This window comes from Rhinopithecus bieti, unplaced genomic scaffold, assembly GCF_001698545.2.
Source record: "Rhinopithecus bieti isolate Rb0 unplaced genomic scaffold, ASM169854v2 scaffold_5324, whole genome shotgun sequence".
In the NCBI taxonomy this organism is placed as follows: Eukaryota; Metazoa; Chordata; class Mammalia; order Primates; family Cercopithecidae; genus Rhinopithecus; species Rhinopithecus bieti.
In genome coordinates, this window is record NW_016804869.1 from 746,804 (window position 1) to 764,938 (window position 18,135).

An 18,135-nucleotide genomic window follows, 5' to 3' on the forward strand; every position below is an offset into this window, starting at 1 on the left:
GTGCGCGCGCGCGCGCGCGTGTGTGTTTGCAGAGTCAGGTGAAGGTTAGGAAGCAAAGGAAGCCAACTTTATAAGGCCACCTCTTTACGTAATCAACTGATATTTTGGACAAATTACTTCTCAAGTCTTAATTTCCTCATTTGTAAAATGGGGATAAAATAATACACATTTGAAAGGTTGTGAGTCTTAAATAAACCAGTGCTTCAAGAAAGCACTACTGCATTATGCTACTCTTCATGTTTGCTTTAATTTTCAGGATTAATTTCTCTTCTATTTTAATATTTTCTTTCCTAACATTTGGCATTACATTTATTCCTCTCCACGAACTGTTAATTGAATAGCCAGTCAACATGCAAGCTACTACATATACAAATGTCTGAATTTTTGGTGTTTTCATAATAAGAATGAAAAAGACAAACACTTCAATCTGTTTTCTAAAACTGAAAAATTGGTTTAAAAATTATTTTTAGGATAAAATGATCTATGCTTTACCTTAGCATTAATTAAATATTTATCTAAAGTATTTTCAAAAAATGAACTGACAAGAATATATGATGATCCAAATCTAATTTGTACTTTATATTATCCACCACTGATTGCATTAATATCATGTAGATCAAATCTATATCACTAATGACAATGAAAAACTACAAAAACATTGACCTGATTGTTATAATTAAATATGGAACTGTTTTACATATGTTTATAAGAATTGAGCAGAATTTTTTCTTCATGTTTTTGTGGGAAACAGTTTCCATTGTGATTTAGTTGACAATATTTTGAAAAGAGGAGATAGGACAACATACAAAAGGAAACAAAATTAACAATCTTTTCTCTTTTTTTCCTAATTTTTCTTTATTGTTAGTTTTTTATTAGTCATCAGAATGAAGGACTTCATAAAAAAATTGAATACAATAAACTGGGACTGAAAAGGCAAACAGGAAAGTGCTCAGTCTTTTAGATGCCTCTTGTAAACTTTGCAGATTTTTGTATTTACAAAGTTTTCAGAAAACATTTCAGGAAACATTATCTTAGTATGGGCAATCTGCAAGTTTTAACATTCTAAATGTGACAATGTTATATCAAACAGAAGATAGTGTTATGAATGTGTCATTTTTCATTAAAATGTCCAAGTCGCACCTTACACAATTTTGGGGTGTGGGCCTGTGCCATTCATATCATAGCCTGTGCAAATAGTGCCTCCTAGAGTTATGTACTGCGCAAGCTCTGCAGCTGTGTATGAGGACCATACATATCAAGATAGGTGATATTTTAGGCAAACATATGGTTTGAACCAATACATTGTTTTATTCTGGAATAATAATGAAAGACTGTGAAGGAAAACAATCCCTCAAACATGAACCGTGGCCATTGGTCAAGAAAAGCTGGTATAGCTGGTGTACTATCCTACTTTTTTTTTTTTTTTTTTTTTTTTTTTTTTTTTTTTTTTTTTTTTTGAGACAGAATCTCTCTCTGTTGCTCAGGCTGGAGTGCAGGGCGCAATCTCGGCTCACTGCCACCTCCGCCTCCTGGGTTGAAGTGATTCTCCTGCCTCAGTCTCCCGAGTAGCTGGAACTACAGGCACCCACCACCAAGCCCAGCTAATTTTTGTATTTTTAGTAGAGACAGGGTTTCATTATGTTGGCCAGGCTGGTCCCAAACTCCTGATCTCAAGTGATCCACCCTCCTTGGCCTCCCAAACTGCTGGGATTACAGGCGTGAGCCACAGCGCTCAGCCTGGGATACTCTGTGAAAGATAAAAAGATATCATGAATAACAGCATGGAAATAACTAGGAAGTGAGAAGAAATGGACCCGGAAAGGTATCCACCAGAATTACTCATCCTGAATCCTTGCACGATCTAAAAGTGAAGTTTTGGGAGAATCCTCATGTTTGATCAGTATCTTTACACTCTTCTCATTTTCCCATTTCCATTCTACCTTCCAAAGATAAATATTTTACCTTATTTGTGAAGATAGTTCTATCACATCTCATAGGAATCCTATAAAGAGATGACTTCTTTCTAATTTGGTCATTATAACAACTCACTGCTCTCCCTCATCATTTCACAACAACTTATGTACACGACAGGAAAAGACAAATATAAAGTCAAATAATACAGGAAATGTGAATTCAGAATCACGATATAAACACTAATTCCAGTAAGTGAAAGAATAGATTAAAATGAACAATTTAAAAGGAAAAACACCAACAAATTTTAAAGTATTTCAATACATTGCTACGTTACATATCAATGTTTCATATGTAGTGTATATAAATGAAAGCATATATTTTCATTGTATGTCTTTATGTGTTACAAATATAATAACGTGAAAATGTATGTAAATATCTGCATGGAACTGTAAGTGTTCATACTGCTGATAACCAGATTCCATTTTACTGTAACAACTTTTTCTTGTATGTATACATATATGTATTCTGAGCACTTAAACCTCCCTTATAATAGCAAGCCTGAGAATAAGAAACTGTATTTGTTTATTTATTTATACTTCACCCTATTTCAAATAAAAAAATTGTGGCTTTTTAAAATAAGGCTTATGAAAGAGCAAAATAACATCAATTAACAGCATCTGAGAAAGGAGTAGGAAAAACAGTATCTGGGCACACTTGACTATCTAAACCTAAATGAAATGTTACATAAAAGATGATAATTGACTTTTTCTCTAACTCAATAGAAAACAGAAATAAAAGGGACCTGTTTCACACTCTAGAATGAAGGTTATAGATTGGATTCAAAAAATAGCTTTCTGACAGTAAATTGAAATAGGTACTATCTTATTTGAAGATATTTAGAAAGAGAATAGAATCTCATCTCTCTCTGCTCCTTGAGGTTTGACCCCACCTAAGAGATGGCTTGCTAACCTGTCCAAGTCCCCCACCTTCTGGCCCTGTAATTATATAATTCCATGGAGAATACTGCCTCTCTCATCCTTTAAAGAGACGGTCTGGTAAAGAGAAGATAGGAAAGTGGAATTAAAAATGAGACCCGTGTTTTCAGTATTTGGCATACTCTTCTCTTTGAGGTTATATTTTAATTACATGTGGAGTTATAAAGTAATACAATTTTAAACACCTAAGATTAGTATTACAAACATTTATTTTTAAGTTTTGTCTTTACCCTTAAAGAAACAAATAAATTTAGTAATTACAAAAACAAACTGAAATTAGACTATTTAGCAACTATCCTATATCTAATTTTATAGGGTTGATAATCATTCCTTTATATTCTCTTTCTAATTTGTCTTTATTCACATTTTATAACAGCTAAAACCAGAGGTTAAGTTGCTAAACAATGATTTGAAACCAGATAGTTCCTTAGGGGAGAATATATAGTTTACCTGATTTGTTCGACACCCAAATAATTGCTTCTGAAGACACATGGCTTCTATTTCCTACCACAATAGTTAATGGAATCTGCCACAGGTAACTGCAAAATAAAAGAGAAGCTTTAAGAATAAAATAGCTATATCAAAACAAAACAAAAAACATTTCCCATGCGCCTTCTGTGTGATTTTACTACTCTCATTAGGTGAACTAAAAAAAAATCCAGTCATAAAAGTAAGGCATAAGTCAAAAAGATGAATTCACTCTTTCAATGCCATTAAGGAGACTTGGCCTCTATGAATTTTAATTGCAGTGCAAAGAGAACTGCCAACAAAAGCATTTATCTCGGGGAAAAGGTTTTGCATTTTGAATTTGAAATAAAAAGTAACTAATATCTATACACCTGAACTATATTGATTAAGGTCTAAACATAACTTCTTTCTACTTGTTTTTATGTTAGATTAAGACACATCTCAGTGGCTCCATGCATTTACATTTTAATATTCTCCTTATTTATTATCTAATGACTCTGTGGGACACTATTAATGTAGTTTACAGAAAAGTTAATATGACATATCTAAAGTTATTCAGCAGAAAAGAAAAAAATAAAAACTAGTCAGATTCCCATACAATCTAGATCAACAGAAATAATTTTGTGGGACGCACTTAATGCTCTGTTTTCTGAAATGAAATTTCTAACTTGATGTGTCAAAGCAGCCACCAACATGCAGGGACCAATCGTGAAACTCATCTATTAAAGAGAAGCATTTTGCAACATTTACCTTTTTATAGGATAAAAATTGAGGCCTATACTTATACATGAAGTCATGTCAGTTTAATCTCAAATGAATAGCCAGAGATATGCTGGATGGTCTTACGAGTCCAATGACTACATGACTATATTTGTTTCCTGCCTTGAAATATAGCCAGATTATTTCAATCTATCATTTCACCATTATCAATAGGGTAGCCAACAATTCCAGTATGGAAAAAAAATATTTTTCTGTTTTAGAAATGTAAGAGATATTGCGTGACCTCAATAATTGTGAGAATAAATAAAGAATTAAAAAATGTTTGGGAAACATGCCTGGGGGTAATAAACATTATAATGAATATGTCTTTTGGGGAGTGAGAGAGGAGGACATCTCCTGTGAATCGTCGTGTGAAATTTGACTATTTTATTATTCCATGTTTTGCATTCACAATAAACAGAATTCAGTAATAGTAAAGAGTTCAAATGGAAGGTTGAAAGAAATTCATAATTTTATACCAACTCCTATCTCCAGTATGGAAAATCAAAATAATATGTTTACAGTTCTTGATTTTAAAACTGTATCCTATACTTAATGAAAAAAAAACATTTGGAGGGCCTAACTATGTGGAGATACTACGCTATACTAATAATGACTGCATACAATCGGTCTAGTAATACAACAATTTATAATAGCAAAATCTATATTGACTCTTTAGACAGTAGTTCATGAACAACTCATGTAAACTCTTTAACAAATACTTCCAAACTTTCAATATAGGTTTAAAAATATGCCCCAGATATTTAATAACAGATTTACTGTCAGGAGGAGACAAAGAACTGATCCATTTCATTAACAGCTGTTCTCTTAAGAATAATGGATCTCTTTTGGTTAATTGGAACACTTAGTTAAGAGACAATGATGCTCAACTCTGGGTCTGATTCTCAAATTAAATGATAAGCTCATTTTTGTGTACTTAGGTCTTAAAAAGTCTGAAAATAGGAGGCATTTCTACTCTAAATCATAAATTACTATTGAATCTGATTGAATGGACTTGGAATAAAATGAAATAAAAGGCATCAAACCCATCTATAGGTAAGACAGAATAACTTCATAAACTTGACTTTAGTACCTATCCATATTGAGCTGGGTCAGCTAAATTGTGAAGCCAAATAAGTACTGGTTAAAAGGCAAAGAATATATAAAATTGAGGATATTTAAAAATTCTCAAGGATAATTGTGTCTTTTTTGTAGCATAATCATAAAACGTTTGTGAATCATTGTTCGCCCCTAATATAAATAAACAGAATTTCCATGTATTTAAATTATTTATTCTAAGTAACTAGAGATTATGATAAAAGTTGGTTTGTTTCTATATTTGGGTTTTAGAAAAAATATCTCTAAAATACAGGAAAATGATTCACATAAATACCTGCATGTCAATACCATATATATACAGCAAATTTCCTAAATGTCAGACATTGTATCACATAGCTGTTCAGATACAAGTTAACTATAAGGTTAACTAAGTTAAACTATAAACCTTATAGTTATAACTATAAGGTTTGGGGATACAAACTTTGAGGCAGTTTTTTAAAATTAAAAAAATATATTTATATACTTCCTAAGAATATTTTGTTCCCTATTCTATGTGTGTTTTGTGTATGCACACACATAACCAAAATTTACATATAGTAACAAAGACAAATTAAAAGTTCCAAGTTAAAAGCATATTTGAAATTTGTATTTACTTTTGAACTACTGTACTGTCAATACATTTCACAACTTTCCAAACATCATATATGTGGACTTTTCATAAATTTTGTTTTAAAATCAAGGAAAGCCTGATAATTACGTTGCTTTGTGATTATAACTTAAAAGACTAGAATACCCTAAACATAGTTTAGTGAAAAGCCCTCTATGTTGTAAAGAAATCCAAGATTGCAATGGATTATGTTTAAAACGATATTAGAAAAAAATAACTTAGGAAATTAGATTGTGTTCTAGCTGTCTCAGTTTTAACTTGAATTGTCATCATGTTATTTTAAGCATAAAAAAAGACCTCCCGAGATATTTTTTTCTTTAACAGTTCCTGGGACTACCTCTCTTCTCAGTCGTTTTCATTGTTATAATAAAGCAACTTTTACTCTAATGATTATATTAAGGTAGCAAAGAATAGGTGCATATAAACCTGAATGAGACTTTTTTTTATAAAATAGCATCAAAATTAATGAAGCATTTGTCCAGACTTTGTGAAAAACTGGTCAGATGTCACTGTCATCAGGGCATTAAGAGAAGGAAAGTATGACTGTGTAGATTAGTAAAATTCTCTGCAGCGAAGAACACTGAGAAGCTCCTCGGTGTATAGGGAGACATTACTTTACATTGCAATGCATTAACTGTATAATGAAAAAGGCTATGCAAATTCACAACTTCCCAAGTACCAAAATTCTAGAACATATTTGACACTCTGTTACACATCAGCTAACTTTATGTGACTATTTAGTTATGTAAAGATCTTTCCTTTCTATGTTGTAATACAACTATTATATATAAAAATATAATTACTGGATTCACTTAAAATGTTCTAGGCATATTGCAATGATGTTCTAGTGTTTCTTAGAAAATGAAAAGGCAAAGAATTGATTTTCTGGCTCAGAAAATATACAGATTTCACAGGATTTCTGGAATAGATAGGCAGTTGGTTTTACTCTATCAACTGTTTGCATTGTGAAATAAAGATCTAGGAAGGCTATATACATAGGCCAGAGAGAATTGTATTGAAGCTTTGACCAGGATGTTATAGTGAATTAAATGATCAATAATGTAAAATTGCAATAATCCATTTTCAGCTACAAGGTCTATAATTGCAAAATAAATAGAAAATCATTTTTTAGATTAACAAGATGTCCTGCATTATCTTACTCTTAATATTTTATATGCTAAGTTCTCAGAGTTCAAAATCATACATATGATTTTATAATTCCAGAAGACAAACCGACAAAGCTGTCTAGATGTTACATATGATTATACAGCCTGGGAGAAATTCTTCCTTTAAAGAATTAGACTCCTGGCTGGTACATCTGATGTATGTTATAGGTTGACAGGATATTTTTGTTCAAAATTTGTTCTGTCATCTGCGTGTCCTTTATGTTTTTCTGCATCAGTGATGCTTGTGTCACACTGATCATTCTCAAAGGCCTGGCCCAAATCTCTCTAACTTTGCCACAGTCAAGTAGTTTTTATGTACTTCCTGGCAAGGCCAGAGTTGATGCCTACGCTTGTGCTTGTTTTGCCTTGGGCCAGACATTAGAAGATTAGAAACAGCACCTGGCAGATGTGGGAAATCCAGGCTGGGAAAAGAAGCAATGACAGAGTCAGCCCCTAACAGTGGTGACAGTGTGGCAGGGTACAAGCACATTCCATGAGTCTACACAGTTGGATTGCAAAGGGTAGTGTGTTAAAGGTAAATATAGACTGTATATGGAAAGATACAAGACACTGCTTTCCTAAATCGGATTCCAAATGTAGTCACCAGAAACATTCATGAATTTCTCAGTCACTTAGATTGAGTGACTGGCTGGTCTTGGAGCTAGCCTACAGGGGAACAATTTCCATTCTTCTTAGAGATGACAAAGCAAACTTAATGCCTGTTCCAGATCTCCTGGACATGGGAGGATGATAAAGTCAGACTCCTAATTTTCCAAGATAATGGGAGACAGCATGGGTAACCTCATCCAAACATCTCATTGTGCTTATCCATTTTAACTTCTCTCCCTCTTCCTGTACCTCCCATCCCCCACCCCCATCCCCAGCCCTCACTGGAACCAAAGTCTTACTAGGGCATCTTAAATGAAATGAAATGGACTGATTTAAGTTTTAACATCTTTTCTTGGCCCAGACTTTAATGAGACACAAAATAGAAAACATAAAGTAGAAAAGAAAGAAAAATGCTACGTGCTGAGTTATCCGTAATTAAGTAAGAGTTTCAGCAGAAAGTTAAAGAAACAACAAATAAAGATTTTATGTATGCTGTCTGTTTATTGATTGTAAACACTAAAAATGAGAAACAGAATATATGTTGATACTAAGTGACATTAATCGTTAGATCATTTCAAGTTATCGTTTGAAATTCCTTTGACTCAGACATTATTTCATTTGATTTTGTTTTAGTTTTCTGCATTATGAGTTTCTGTTCTCATTTGCTTTATAAATCTCACAGTGGGCTCAATTCCTTTTAATTCACAGCAACACATTTTAACTTTCTTGCATTTAATTCAAGAAACATTCATGGGGAAAAGTGAAAAATAACATTTTATTTTTTTTAAACACCATGATTATTCAAAATTCTGTCTTCCTAACAAATAACTTTGGTGTTTTCCAGCTTGAAGGTTCAGATATCCAGGAAATGGGAGTAAAAGAGAATCAAAATAACTTGTGTAAATAAACAAAACTATATTTCACTTAATATATGTTTTAATAACAAAAAACATTTCAGAATTTTGTTATTAATGCTCTTTGAAAATTACAACTGCAAATGTAAGAATAAAAACAATATTTTCATGTAAAAAAGAATGTTGTACCTGCTATTTTGAAGTTTAAGTGCTTTAGTTTTAGCACTGATATCATAGATAAAATGTTGTTGGGTAATGATTATTCTATTTTCTGCTGTTGTGTTTCCCAAGATGGTGATAACAGGATAACCCATCTGGAGTGTCCACTGATCCATTACTTCTTGTATATTTACATATTTCCCATTTCTTTTAAAGCCTTTACAAGGAAAATGTATAAATTAGTTTTATAAACATGAATTATCAACATAATTAACATTAAGCCATTTTTATTTCTATCTTTACTATTTACCTAAATATGAAAACATTTAAAGTCAGTGAAGCCAATATAATGTTAGTGAAATTAATCTTCTTACCCTAAGTTAAGCTTCATACATGTATATAAAAATGAAAGTTGTATTAACATTAAAGTTTTTACATAACATAAAATAAAATATGTGTTATTATTAAAGCAAATCCCTGCAGCATCAGTAAGTATTCCCAGAATGTCTAGTGTCACATTTAAATATTTGACATATAGGAAAAATTATTTCAAACTTCAATATTTATTTTTTAACATGAATATCTTCCACCATATTAAAATTATATTTCAGAAATATTGTCATGTTTGAAAGTAGGCGAGGTATCTTTTACTACCATTTGTAGTTTAGTTTTAAACCCCTTTGTTTTACAATATATTATATAAAACAAAAAATCAATATGAACAAATGAAAAATGTAAAAAGTGAAAACAAACTGTCAGTGTCAATAAAGGCTATGAATGTCTTATAAATGCAGTTCAAATATTCAAGTAGAGGTTTTGATATTTGAGCTTCCTATACTTTACCTCCGATAATGTATTCCAGAGATCATTTCTGGCTGCATTGCCATACTTATGAATGGTTAAATAATCCTATAAGAATATAAAATTGTAATTACAATTCAAAGGTTAAACAGTAACTAGTAAACACATTTATTTATCAATTCAGTTAATAATTTTCATATGTTGGAATTATATTACTAAGAAAGGACATAAAAGAAGATAAAGAATCTCATTTAAAAATATTCCAAAGAGATTTAACTATAGAATATTTCCTAATTAAGTCATCAACCAATATTAATCTCTTAAAAATTATTTTCATAACTATAATCAGTCCTTACAGATATCCAGGGTCAAAGATCTTTCTCTAATTGAGCAAGCCAACCTCAGTCAATTCTGAAAACATTACCTCTTCAATGAAAGGTTTAGAGAAACTTTCCCATCAGGGTTTTGTGTTAGAGTGTTGAAAAAGAAATATTTTATGAAAAAAAGAAAGGGCTAATATATGCTGATGTTAAGAGGGATTGCTTTGCCGAAAGAATACTCTCTTCACAATCTGTCTCCAGTTCAGTGGTCTTACTGCAGAGGAAAGGCTGCCTGTTACAATAATGATAAATACTTATTTCCATGGATTTGAAACACACATTAATATTTCATAAGAAAAAAGTCATTCCTAAGTTTATTTAATATTTTGGGGCTTTGGACTTGCCATTTTTAATGTTTAGTTATTAGTGGTAAAACCTATACACTTTCTATCCGATTCACACTTTGTTCTCCTCTAAGAAGCACGGTTTGTCTCGTCAGTGTGCTATTTGGTTATGGCTGGTTTGCATTATTTTTTTCTGATTTCAAAACAGAAATATGAATTTAAAAATAGTGTTATATTGTAAAAGTTCCTCCTTCTTCATTTGAAATTCTATTATCTCTGCAACATATAGATAGTAGACAAAATCCTAAATGACATCAAAGTACTGAAAAGAAACATGCTGACTCCTTCAGTACTTTATATGGAGTGGGCTACTCTGGGAATAATTAAACTTGGGGGAAGCAAATTTTCTGACATACAAATTGTCACACCTGTGACAGGTTCAGCTTTTGTTGGCAACTCACAGCACAGCAAATGGCAACTCCCACTTAATCAGATGCCTAGAGATGCAATGTCCAACACTAACTTAGCAACCACAAATTCATCATTGCCATCAGGTGCTATGAATAACTTTGTTAAAACATATAACCCTGAATAACCATTCTGAATCCTAATTTGGCTTTGAACATTCCATGTGAGGTTTTCAACATAAACCCAGAGACCAGGATTTAAATAGATTATTTCAGATTTAACTTTCAAAATTATTCGTTACGCTCTTTTCACTTAAATGAATAAATTTGGGAATAAGATTTACAAAATATAAAAGTGCATTTTATTTTATTTTTTAATTTTTTATTTGAGACAAGATTTCACTCTGTCACCCGGGCTGGAGTGTAGTAGTATGATCAGGGCTCACTGCAGCCTTTACCTCCCAGGCTCAAGTGATACTCCTTCCTCAGCCTCCTCAGTAGCTGGGACTGCAGGCGCACACACCACCACACCCAGCTATATAATTTTTAAATTTTTTGTAGGAACAGGATCCCATTATGTTGCCCACGCTAGCCTTGAGCTCCTGGGCTTGAGCTAGTCTCCCTCCATGACCTCCCAAAGGGTTGAGATGACAGGCCTTAGCCACAGTGCCTAACTTGCATTTTATTTTAGTGATGTAATAATAAACGGTGCTAATATTAGAACTCTTTAGTCTTGGGTTCTGTTTATGGGTAGTGCTGCTAGGCTAATTCAGCAAAGGGGAAATAAAGGAATACTATAAAATCCAATATACAATTTTCTTCTCAAAGATCATAAAAGTCTAACTATTCATAATATGAGTTGACCTTGTCCTACTATCATCAGTTTGAACTATTTCTTCCCTTCTCAGTTTAGAAAAAGGTTCAAGTTTCCACTTCAAGCAGGCTGAAATGAAAATTATCCAGACATAAGAAGCAATATCCAACTTGCCTGCCTCTGTATTCAGGGAAGATAACATATCTTCTTGAACTCTCAGTAACCCTGATATTCAGATGTTATTGGAATTTTACATGTGCCAACTTTTTTTTAAAAAAAGTTTCCCTTTTTTTAAAGAGAAAGCTTGCATAAACATACTCATAGCTTGAATTAAGAAAATTTTGCAGAATTATAAAGAAACTTAAAGGATAATGAGTATGTTTTAATAATCAGTCATCTATTTTTTTTCATTAATTCCACAAAATGTATGGAGCACTTAGCGTGTTCAGGTAACTTTCTAGTACAGGGGAAACAATGGTGAAGAAAAGGTTACTGAGAACAACTACAAATACTGAGATGTGATTTGTGTAGGGAGATTTCCATGACTGAAGCTATAGAAGTCTTGGTATAATAACCACTTGGCAAGATGAAATCATATTTGGTATCTCATTGAATAAAAGTATTTTAAGTTCTTTGCAAATCTCTAAGTCAGTGAATATGAAAGTCCTCAGAGATATAAATCTGAAATGGAAATCTAAGTTTACGTTTATGTGTATAAAAGTCAATCTTCAGCAGATTTGACATTATGACATAAAATAGAAGAATGTTTTAATATTAACCTTAAAAGAATTGTGGTTTCTCTACACTAGGTATTTCAGAAATAATAGAGTTATTGTAAGGAATAAAACAAAGATAATCACCAGACTATTCTAAAGAGACATAACAAATAATATAGACTGATTAAAAGTTAAAACTCTGTTAAACAAGAATATATTACATCTGCCTGTGGAGAGAGGCATCACAGCATAGTGGTTTAAAATGCAGTAACAAGAGCCTGCCTTGGTTCAAACCCAAGGTCCAACATTCACTAGCTATATGAGCTTTGGAAAGCTGTTTAACTCTTTGTGCCTATCTTCACATATATAACAATGGGGATAATAAAATAACTACTATATATATTTTTCTGAGAATTGAATGATTCAATATACAGTGTTAAAAGAGTGAAGAGTGCCTAACACATCATAAATATTCGGTGGGCGTTCTCTGTGGTAATCTTTTTAATAATCTCAGGCTATAGGTTGGAAAACTGAGTAACAGAAGGAAATGCATCATTATCAATAATAATGAAAGAGCACAGCACATGAAAACAGTAATATTTGTCTCCTTTTTAACACTGTGCGAGTTGCCTTAATTTTATCTCATTCAATCCACACAACAACATTAGAGGTAGATATTATCATCATCATCTAAGAAATCAGAACATAGGAACTCAGAGTCTTCAGCCTACATCCAAACCCCATGCCTCTGGCTACCCAAATCCAATAGCCAATATATCCAAGCCACATAGATAACTGAGTCCTATTAGCCACATAAGTAACCGAGTCCTATTAAAAACTGAACTCATTATCCTCCCCTACATCGGATCCTTTTGGTGGCCCCTCTCCAGTGAAGACCTTTCCATCCACCCCTAGCAAAGAGTTATCTTGATGCCTTGATTGCCCTTTCCACCACATTCAATTAATAATACATGAACTAAATATACTCCAAGATTCCCACTTTCCCTTACCTGTATATCTACTGTTCAGAATCTTACATGGATGATGACAGCTGCCCTTGTTTCTGCTTTGTCCCTTTCACATCTAGTCTCTCCCACAAAGTCAGAATATTTTTGGTTAAATATACACATAAACCCCTGCTATGTTCAGAATATAGTCCAAACTCCTTAATATAACCTAAAAACTGCCCTCATAGTCTTGTCCCTCTGTATTTCTCAAATCCCATTTGTTAACTTGTTGCTCCCTGCATGAATTTAGCCACTTTCAGCTTTCTGAAGATGCCTAATGGATATTTTGTCTCATTTCTGGTTCTCCGCACATGCAATTCTCTACATAACTCTTTTCTCCTTTGGCTACCTCAATTCAATTCAATTCAATTCAATTTCCAGAACTCTATTTTGATGCATTTCCTCCAGGAATCATTTCCCATCCACTTCAACCTCCTTCCTAATTCTAAGTTAAATATCTCTTTTATATTGTCACACAACGTTCTATATAATAGCATTTATCCCACTGTGTCATAGGTGCCTGTTTATTAGTTTGATTGTTCACACAGTCTGTAAACTCCGTGAGAGTAATGACTGCCAATCTTCTTTACCACTATTTAACCAACATCTTTGTGCCCAATCTAGTACACAACAGGTGCTTTCTCTCTCTCTCTCTCTCTCTCTCTCTCTCTCTCTTTCTCTCTCCATATACATATATATATACACACACATATATATATATATGTATATCAGGATCCCCAAAAATATCATATTTAAATATTAAGATGGGACATAATTCATTATTTCAGTATATATTTGTCAGGCATATAACTTGAATGGATATATGCGATTGCATATAATGTCATCAAAAATTGTGAACTATTGCATACAAGACCATTTTTGTTTTATTTCATTTGCTAACAAGTGATGTGGTTCATAACATGTCATGTGTAAAATCCAACAGGACTAATAAAGACAAGGGGAAAAGTAAAGTGTGAATTAAGGAAGTAAAGCTCTATTATCTTTTAAGATTTACATGGAAATAATTATGGAATAATTGCTTTCCTATTAATGAGTCCTTTAGCATGCTAGGATAGAGGATTAACCACATAAATGGTTTATTCCTTGAGACATAAAGGGATGATTCCATAAAAACCATATGGATTCGTTTACATGTGTTTAGCTGCAAGTAATAAACATCCACCATAGAACGACTTTTAAAATAGCAGTATTTAGGCTGGGCGCAGTGGCTCATGCCTGTAATCCCAGCACTTTGGGAGGCCGAGGTGGGCAGATCACGAGGTAAGGAGATCGAGACCATCCTGGCTAACATGGTGAAACCCCGTCTCTACTAAAAATACAAAAATATTAGCTGGGCGTGGTGGTGGGTGCCTGTGGTACCAGCTACTCAGGAGGCTGAGGCGGGAGAATGGCGTGAACCCAGGAGGCGGAGCTTGCAGTGAGTCGAGATCGCACCACTGCACTCCAGCCTGGTGACAGAGTGAGACTCCTTCTCAAAAAACAAAACAAAAACAAACAAACAAAAACAAGAACATTTCTTTAAGGCAGCAGACGATTCTATTAAATAAGTTATCATGTGGATACCCAACACAGTTGAGTTGCCCTCGGGACATATCTNAAAAAAAAAAAAAAAAAAAAAAAAAAAAAAAAAAAAAAAAAAAAAAAAAAAATTTGTATTCATTCTTTCCTATCATAAGTAGGTAGGACAGAGCTGTAGCCACTTTCTTCTGGAAAGATTTTGGTCCCGCCCCATCTATGATTTAGCTCCATTTTCAGGTTGGTGGCTAGATGGCAGCAGCAATCATCATATTCAGACATGAGATTGTATAGAGGAAAGATACAGAATTTCTTCCTGAGAACCTCCTTTAAAGAATCAGGAAAACTTCCACTCAAATTCTGCAGCAAATTTCCCACATTTGTCATTTGTCAAAATTGCATCATGTGCTCTAGCAAGAATCTGTTACTGCATCTTAAGGGAGCATTGTTTGAACTTTACCCAAGGAAAGACACAGTCCTCTCAAGTATATGGTTGTTTAGAAGAGGGTGAGAATTCTAGAAAAAAAAAAAAATCAAAATTCAGCCAATAAAAAAGGGAGGCAACTAGGTATAGGAAGACCACCACTAGTAGTGCTTTCTCCAGTGAGACCGGGTACAGCAGCCTGGGACTCATTGACACTGGGAAGTAGGATGTCCTATACTTGTAAGACTAGTCTGGAAATGCTAGGTAAATTCAAGCATTGATTTTTCTGACTATGTGACAAGAAGGCTGAAGCAAGAGTTTGAAATATTGTTGCTTTCTATCAAGAATAATTGTACCTCAAAAAATTTGTAGTGGGCATTTGTCATGTTTTGGCTTTCCAGCATTTAAACACCAGTTTTATAGGGGGGCAATCACTCACTATGGAATCTGGGAGGAAGGCAAAATCTCTGCCTTCCTCTATTGAAATGGAAGGGACAAAATACTAAATATTCCCTCTCCACTTTCCCTGGCAGCTAAAGCCTGGGCATGTGCTGTGGCCTCAGACAAGGGGATGCTTTGTCCTAGCACTATGAATCCTAAAAGAGTAGTACCTGTCACGGTGACACTAAGAGTCCTGTGGTAGCCACTCTAATGGGAAAAGCTGAACCTGTCACTCCTGTGACATAACCTTGGCTACATCTCTTGATTTTTTTTTATCTATTTTAGTTCTTATTCTATTTTGTAAGCCTGGTTCTTCAGCCTTCCCAATGATTCAATGGGCTACGTATATCCTTCAAATAATTTCCATTCTGCCTAATTTAACCAGAATTTGTTTCTGTTGCTTGAATAATACAACACTAATGGGTTAAACAAAATGAAGCAAGACACTTCTACATTATCTTAGTGATCCCTAGTAAGAAAATAAACTACTGCCTACAATTTATACAAAATAAAAGCTAAAGAACATTAAAATCTATTTAGTAAATCAGTTAGGCTTTTGTTGTTGTTATGAACAGTAGGTATGGCATGAAAGACATGTATCCTTAATTTTTTACATTTTAAAAGCAGACAAGAATGTTGGAGAGAAAGATTAAAACTGAAATAAAGTGGAGAAGGTTCTATAGATGGGGGGGGGCAGACAGAGTGACAACAAAAACATTTTAAAAAGCAACACTTTTGTCTTAAACAAAGCTTCCAAAGCAGTGGCTTCTGCACTGAGAACTGTAAGTTCTGAACTTATATATTTGTAAGTATGTGCATTATTAGAGTAAGATGATCTTAAAGGGATCCATGAACAACAGCAAAAGTAGACTAAAAGTATCAGATCACAGCAAAGTCACACAAGAGTTGGATGAAACCCATTTGAAGCCTGGCCCATGCACTTCAGAGGATGTTTTTACATTCCCTAACCTTGACAAACAGGAGCAAGGAGACTACAGCAGTGACAGGTGACCAACTCAAACAAAGAAGGCTAGACTATAGACCAAGGTATCTATTTGTATTCATACCTAGAAATTGATGGAAATTTTAAGATTAAATAAAAATGAGTAACAAAGCACTAAGAAAGCTTTATGCAAAGATTAAAAAATAATATTTATATTTTAATTCTATTAGATAAGAGTCAAAGATGAAAAGGTATAAATAATTATTGAAACTTTTCTTTATTATTAAATTATATTAGGTTTCCAAGACGTAAGTCCAGTATAATAAGAACCATTACTAAATTTTTGAGGTACAGCCGTTCAAGCCACCCAACATGAAAAGAAAAAAGAGATGACAGATCTAGGAAAGAAAGCTATTGGAGAGATAGAAGAAGAATAGTTGAAAGTCAGTTTTCATGGTTTGCATGCCATTCTGATTCTGAATTTTTAAATGTGTTTACCCTAAATTTACCTTTAGAAGTGGTTTGCTTGGATATGAGAGTATTTAGAACACAAAAGTCATTTTACATATTCTGCAAATCCATTACTCCACCCAACTAATGTAAATTTTGCAAGAATAAGTGTATTTTTATAAGTGGCTGCTAAATATAGTAGAACATCAGAACATTTTAAATCAAAACAACCTGCCAGTTCATGAAAAGGTTTCTTGTTGGTTTGCTTTAAATTACAGACAATGGCATCTTCTCACACCACTTTTGTTTTCAAACATCTCCTATGTTGTAATTATAGATCATACCATCAATTCCTCAAACTCCAGGCACATGACCAGAGTTACAATATTTCCACTGTAGGATTTCTATGCCATTCCAGAACAAGGTGACAAGGTCCTACACCTGTCAGTGAAATAATGTGTCACAGTCTATAGAGGAGTTCTGGGGCACTAAAATATTTCTACATCTCACTTTTGCTGCTGGCATGAAATATTACTGAGACATAAAGTGAATCTATTGGTAAAAATGAAGTTTGTGAATTCCTTTTTCTGAATATCCTGTTAAAGGGCTTTGATCATCACTCACTCCCAAAATAGATAAATTACATCCTGGTTGGTAAAAATGGATTGCTTCTTGTAAATCAAGTTGCCCACTGATTGTAGACATGTACACAGAGTTCCCCTCTCCCACCTCTCTGCTCTCTCAGCCCTGGTGCTGGTGGCAATTTGGGAAGAAATGTAATTTAGTTGAGAAAGAAGGTATATATAAACTAGGTATATGTATCAATCCAGGCTGATCCCTACCAGTCATGTGATCTGTTAAAGTATCTATTTTCTCTAAACCTTAATTTCTTCAACTGAAAAATGTACATAATGTAGTGCTTACCTGATAAGGGTATGCACAGAAAATTATATAAAACAAATAAACGACTTAGAAAAATGCCAACCACATAAAGAATCCAAAAAACTTCAGTTATTTTAATAGCAAGATAAATGGGAAAAAAGGGCTAGTGTCAAAAGTCTTCCTCAATCTTCCCTCCAAGAGAAGCCAAAATGTTCTAGAGACACCATAAGAAAATTAGATGGACTTGGCCGGGAGCAGTGGCTCACTCCTGTAATCCCAGCACTTTGGAAGGCTGAAGCATGTGAATCACCTGAGGTCAGGAGTTCAAGACAAGCCTGGCCAACGTGGTAAAACCCATCTCTACTAAAAATACAAAAATTAGCCAGGTGAGGTGTCAGCC

General features: G+C 33.6%; 1 protein-coding gene across 1 annotated transcript in view; it reads right to left on the bottom strand.

The window, feature by feature from the left end:
* TRHDE (thyrotropin releasing hormone degrading enzyme) overlaps positions 1–18,135 on the bottom strand; it is a 419,741-nt gene that overhangs the window by 99,314 nt on the left and 302,292 nt on the right. Inside the window, exons 8-11 of the mRNA XM_017870740.1 lie at positions 9,494–9,559; positions 8,954–8,960; positions 8,681–8,867; positions 3,360–3,448 (exon numbers count right to left, since the gene is read on the bottom strand). Coding sequence (XP_017726229.1) covers positions 3,360–3,448; positions 8,681–8,867; positions 8,954–8,960; positions 9,494–9,559 — 349 coding nt within the window. The remainder of the gene's footprint in view (positions 1–3,359; positions 3,449–8,680; positions 8,868–8,953; positions 8,961–9,493; positions 9,560–18,135) is intronic.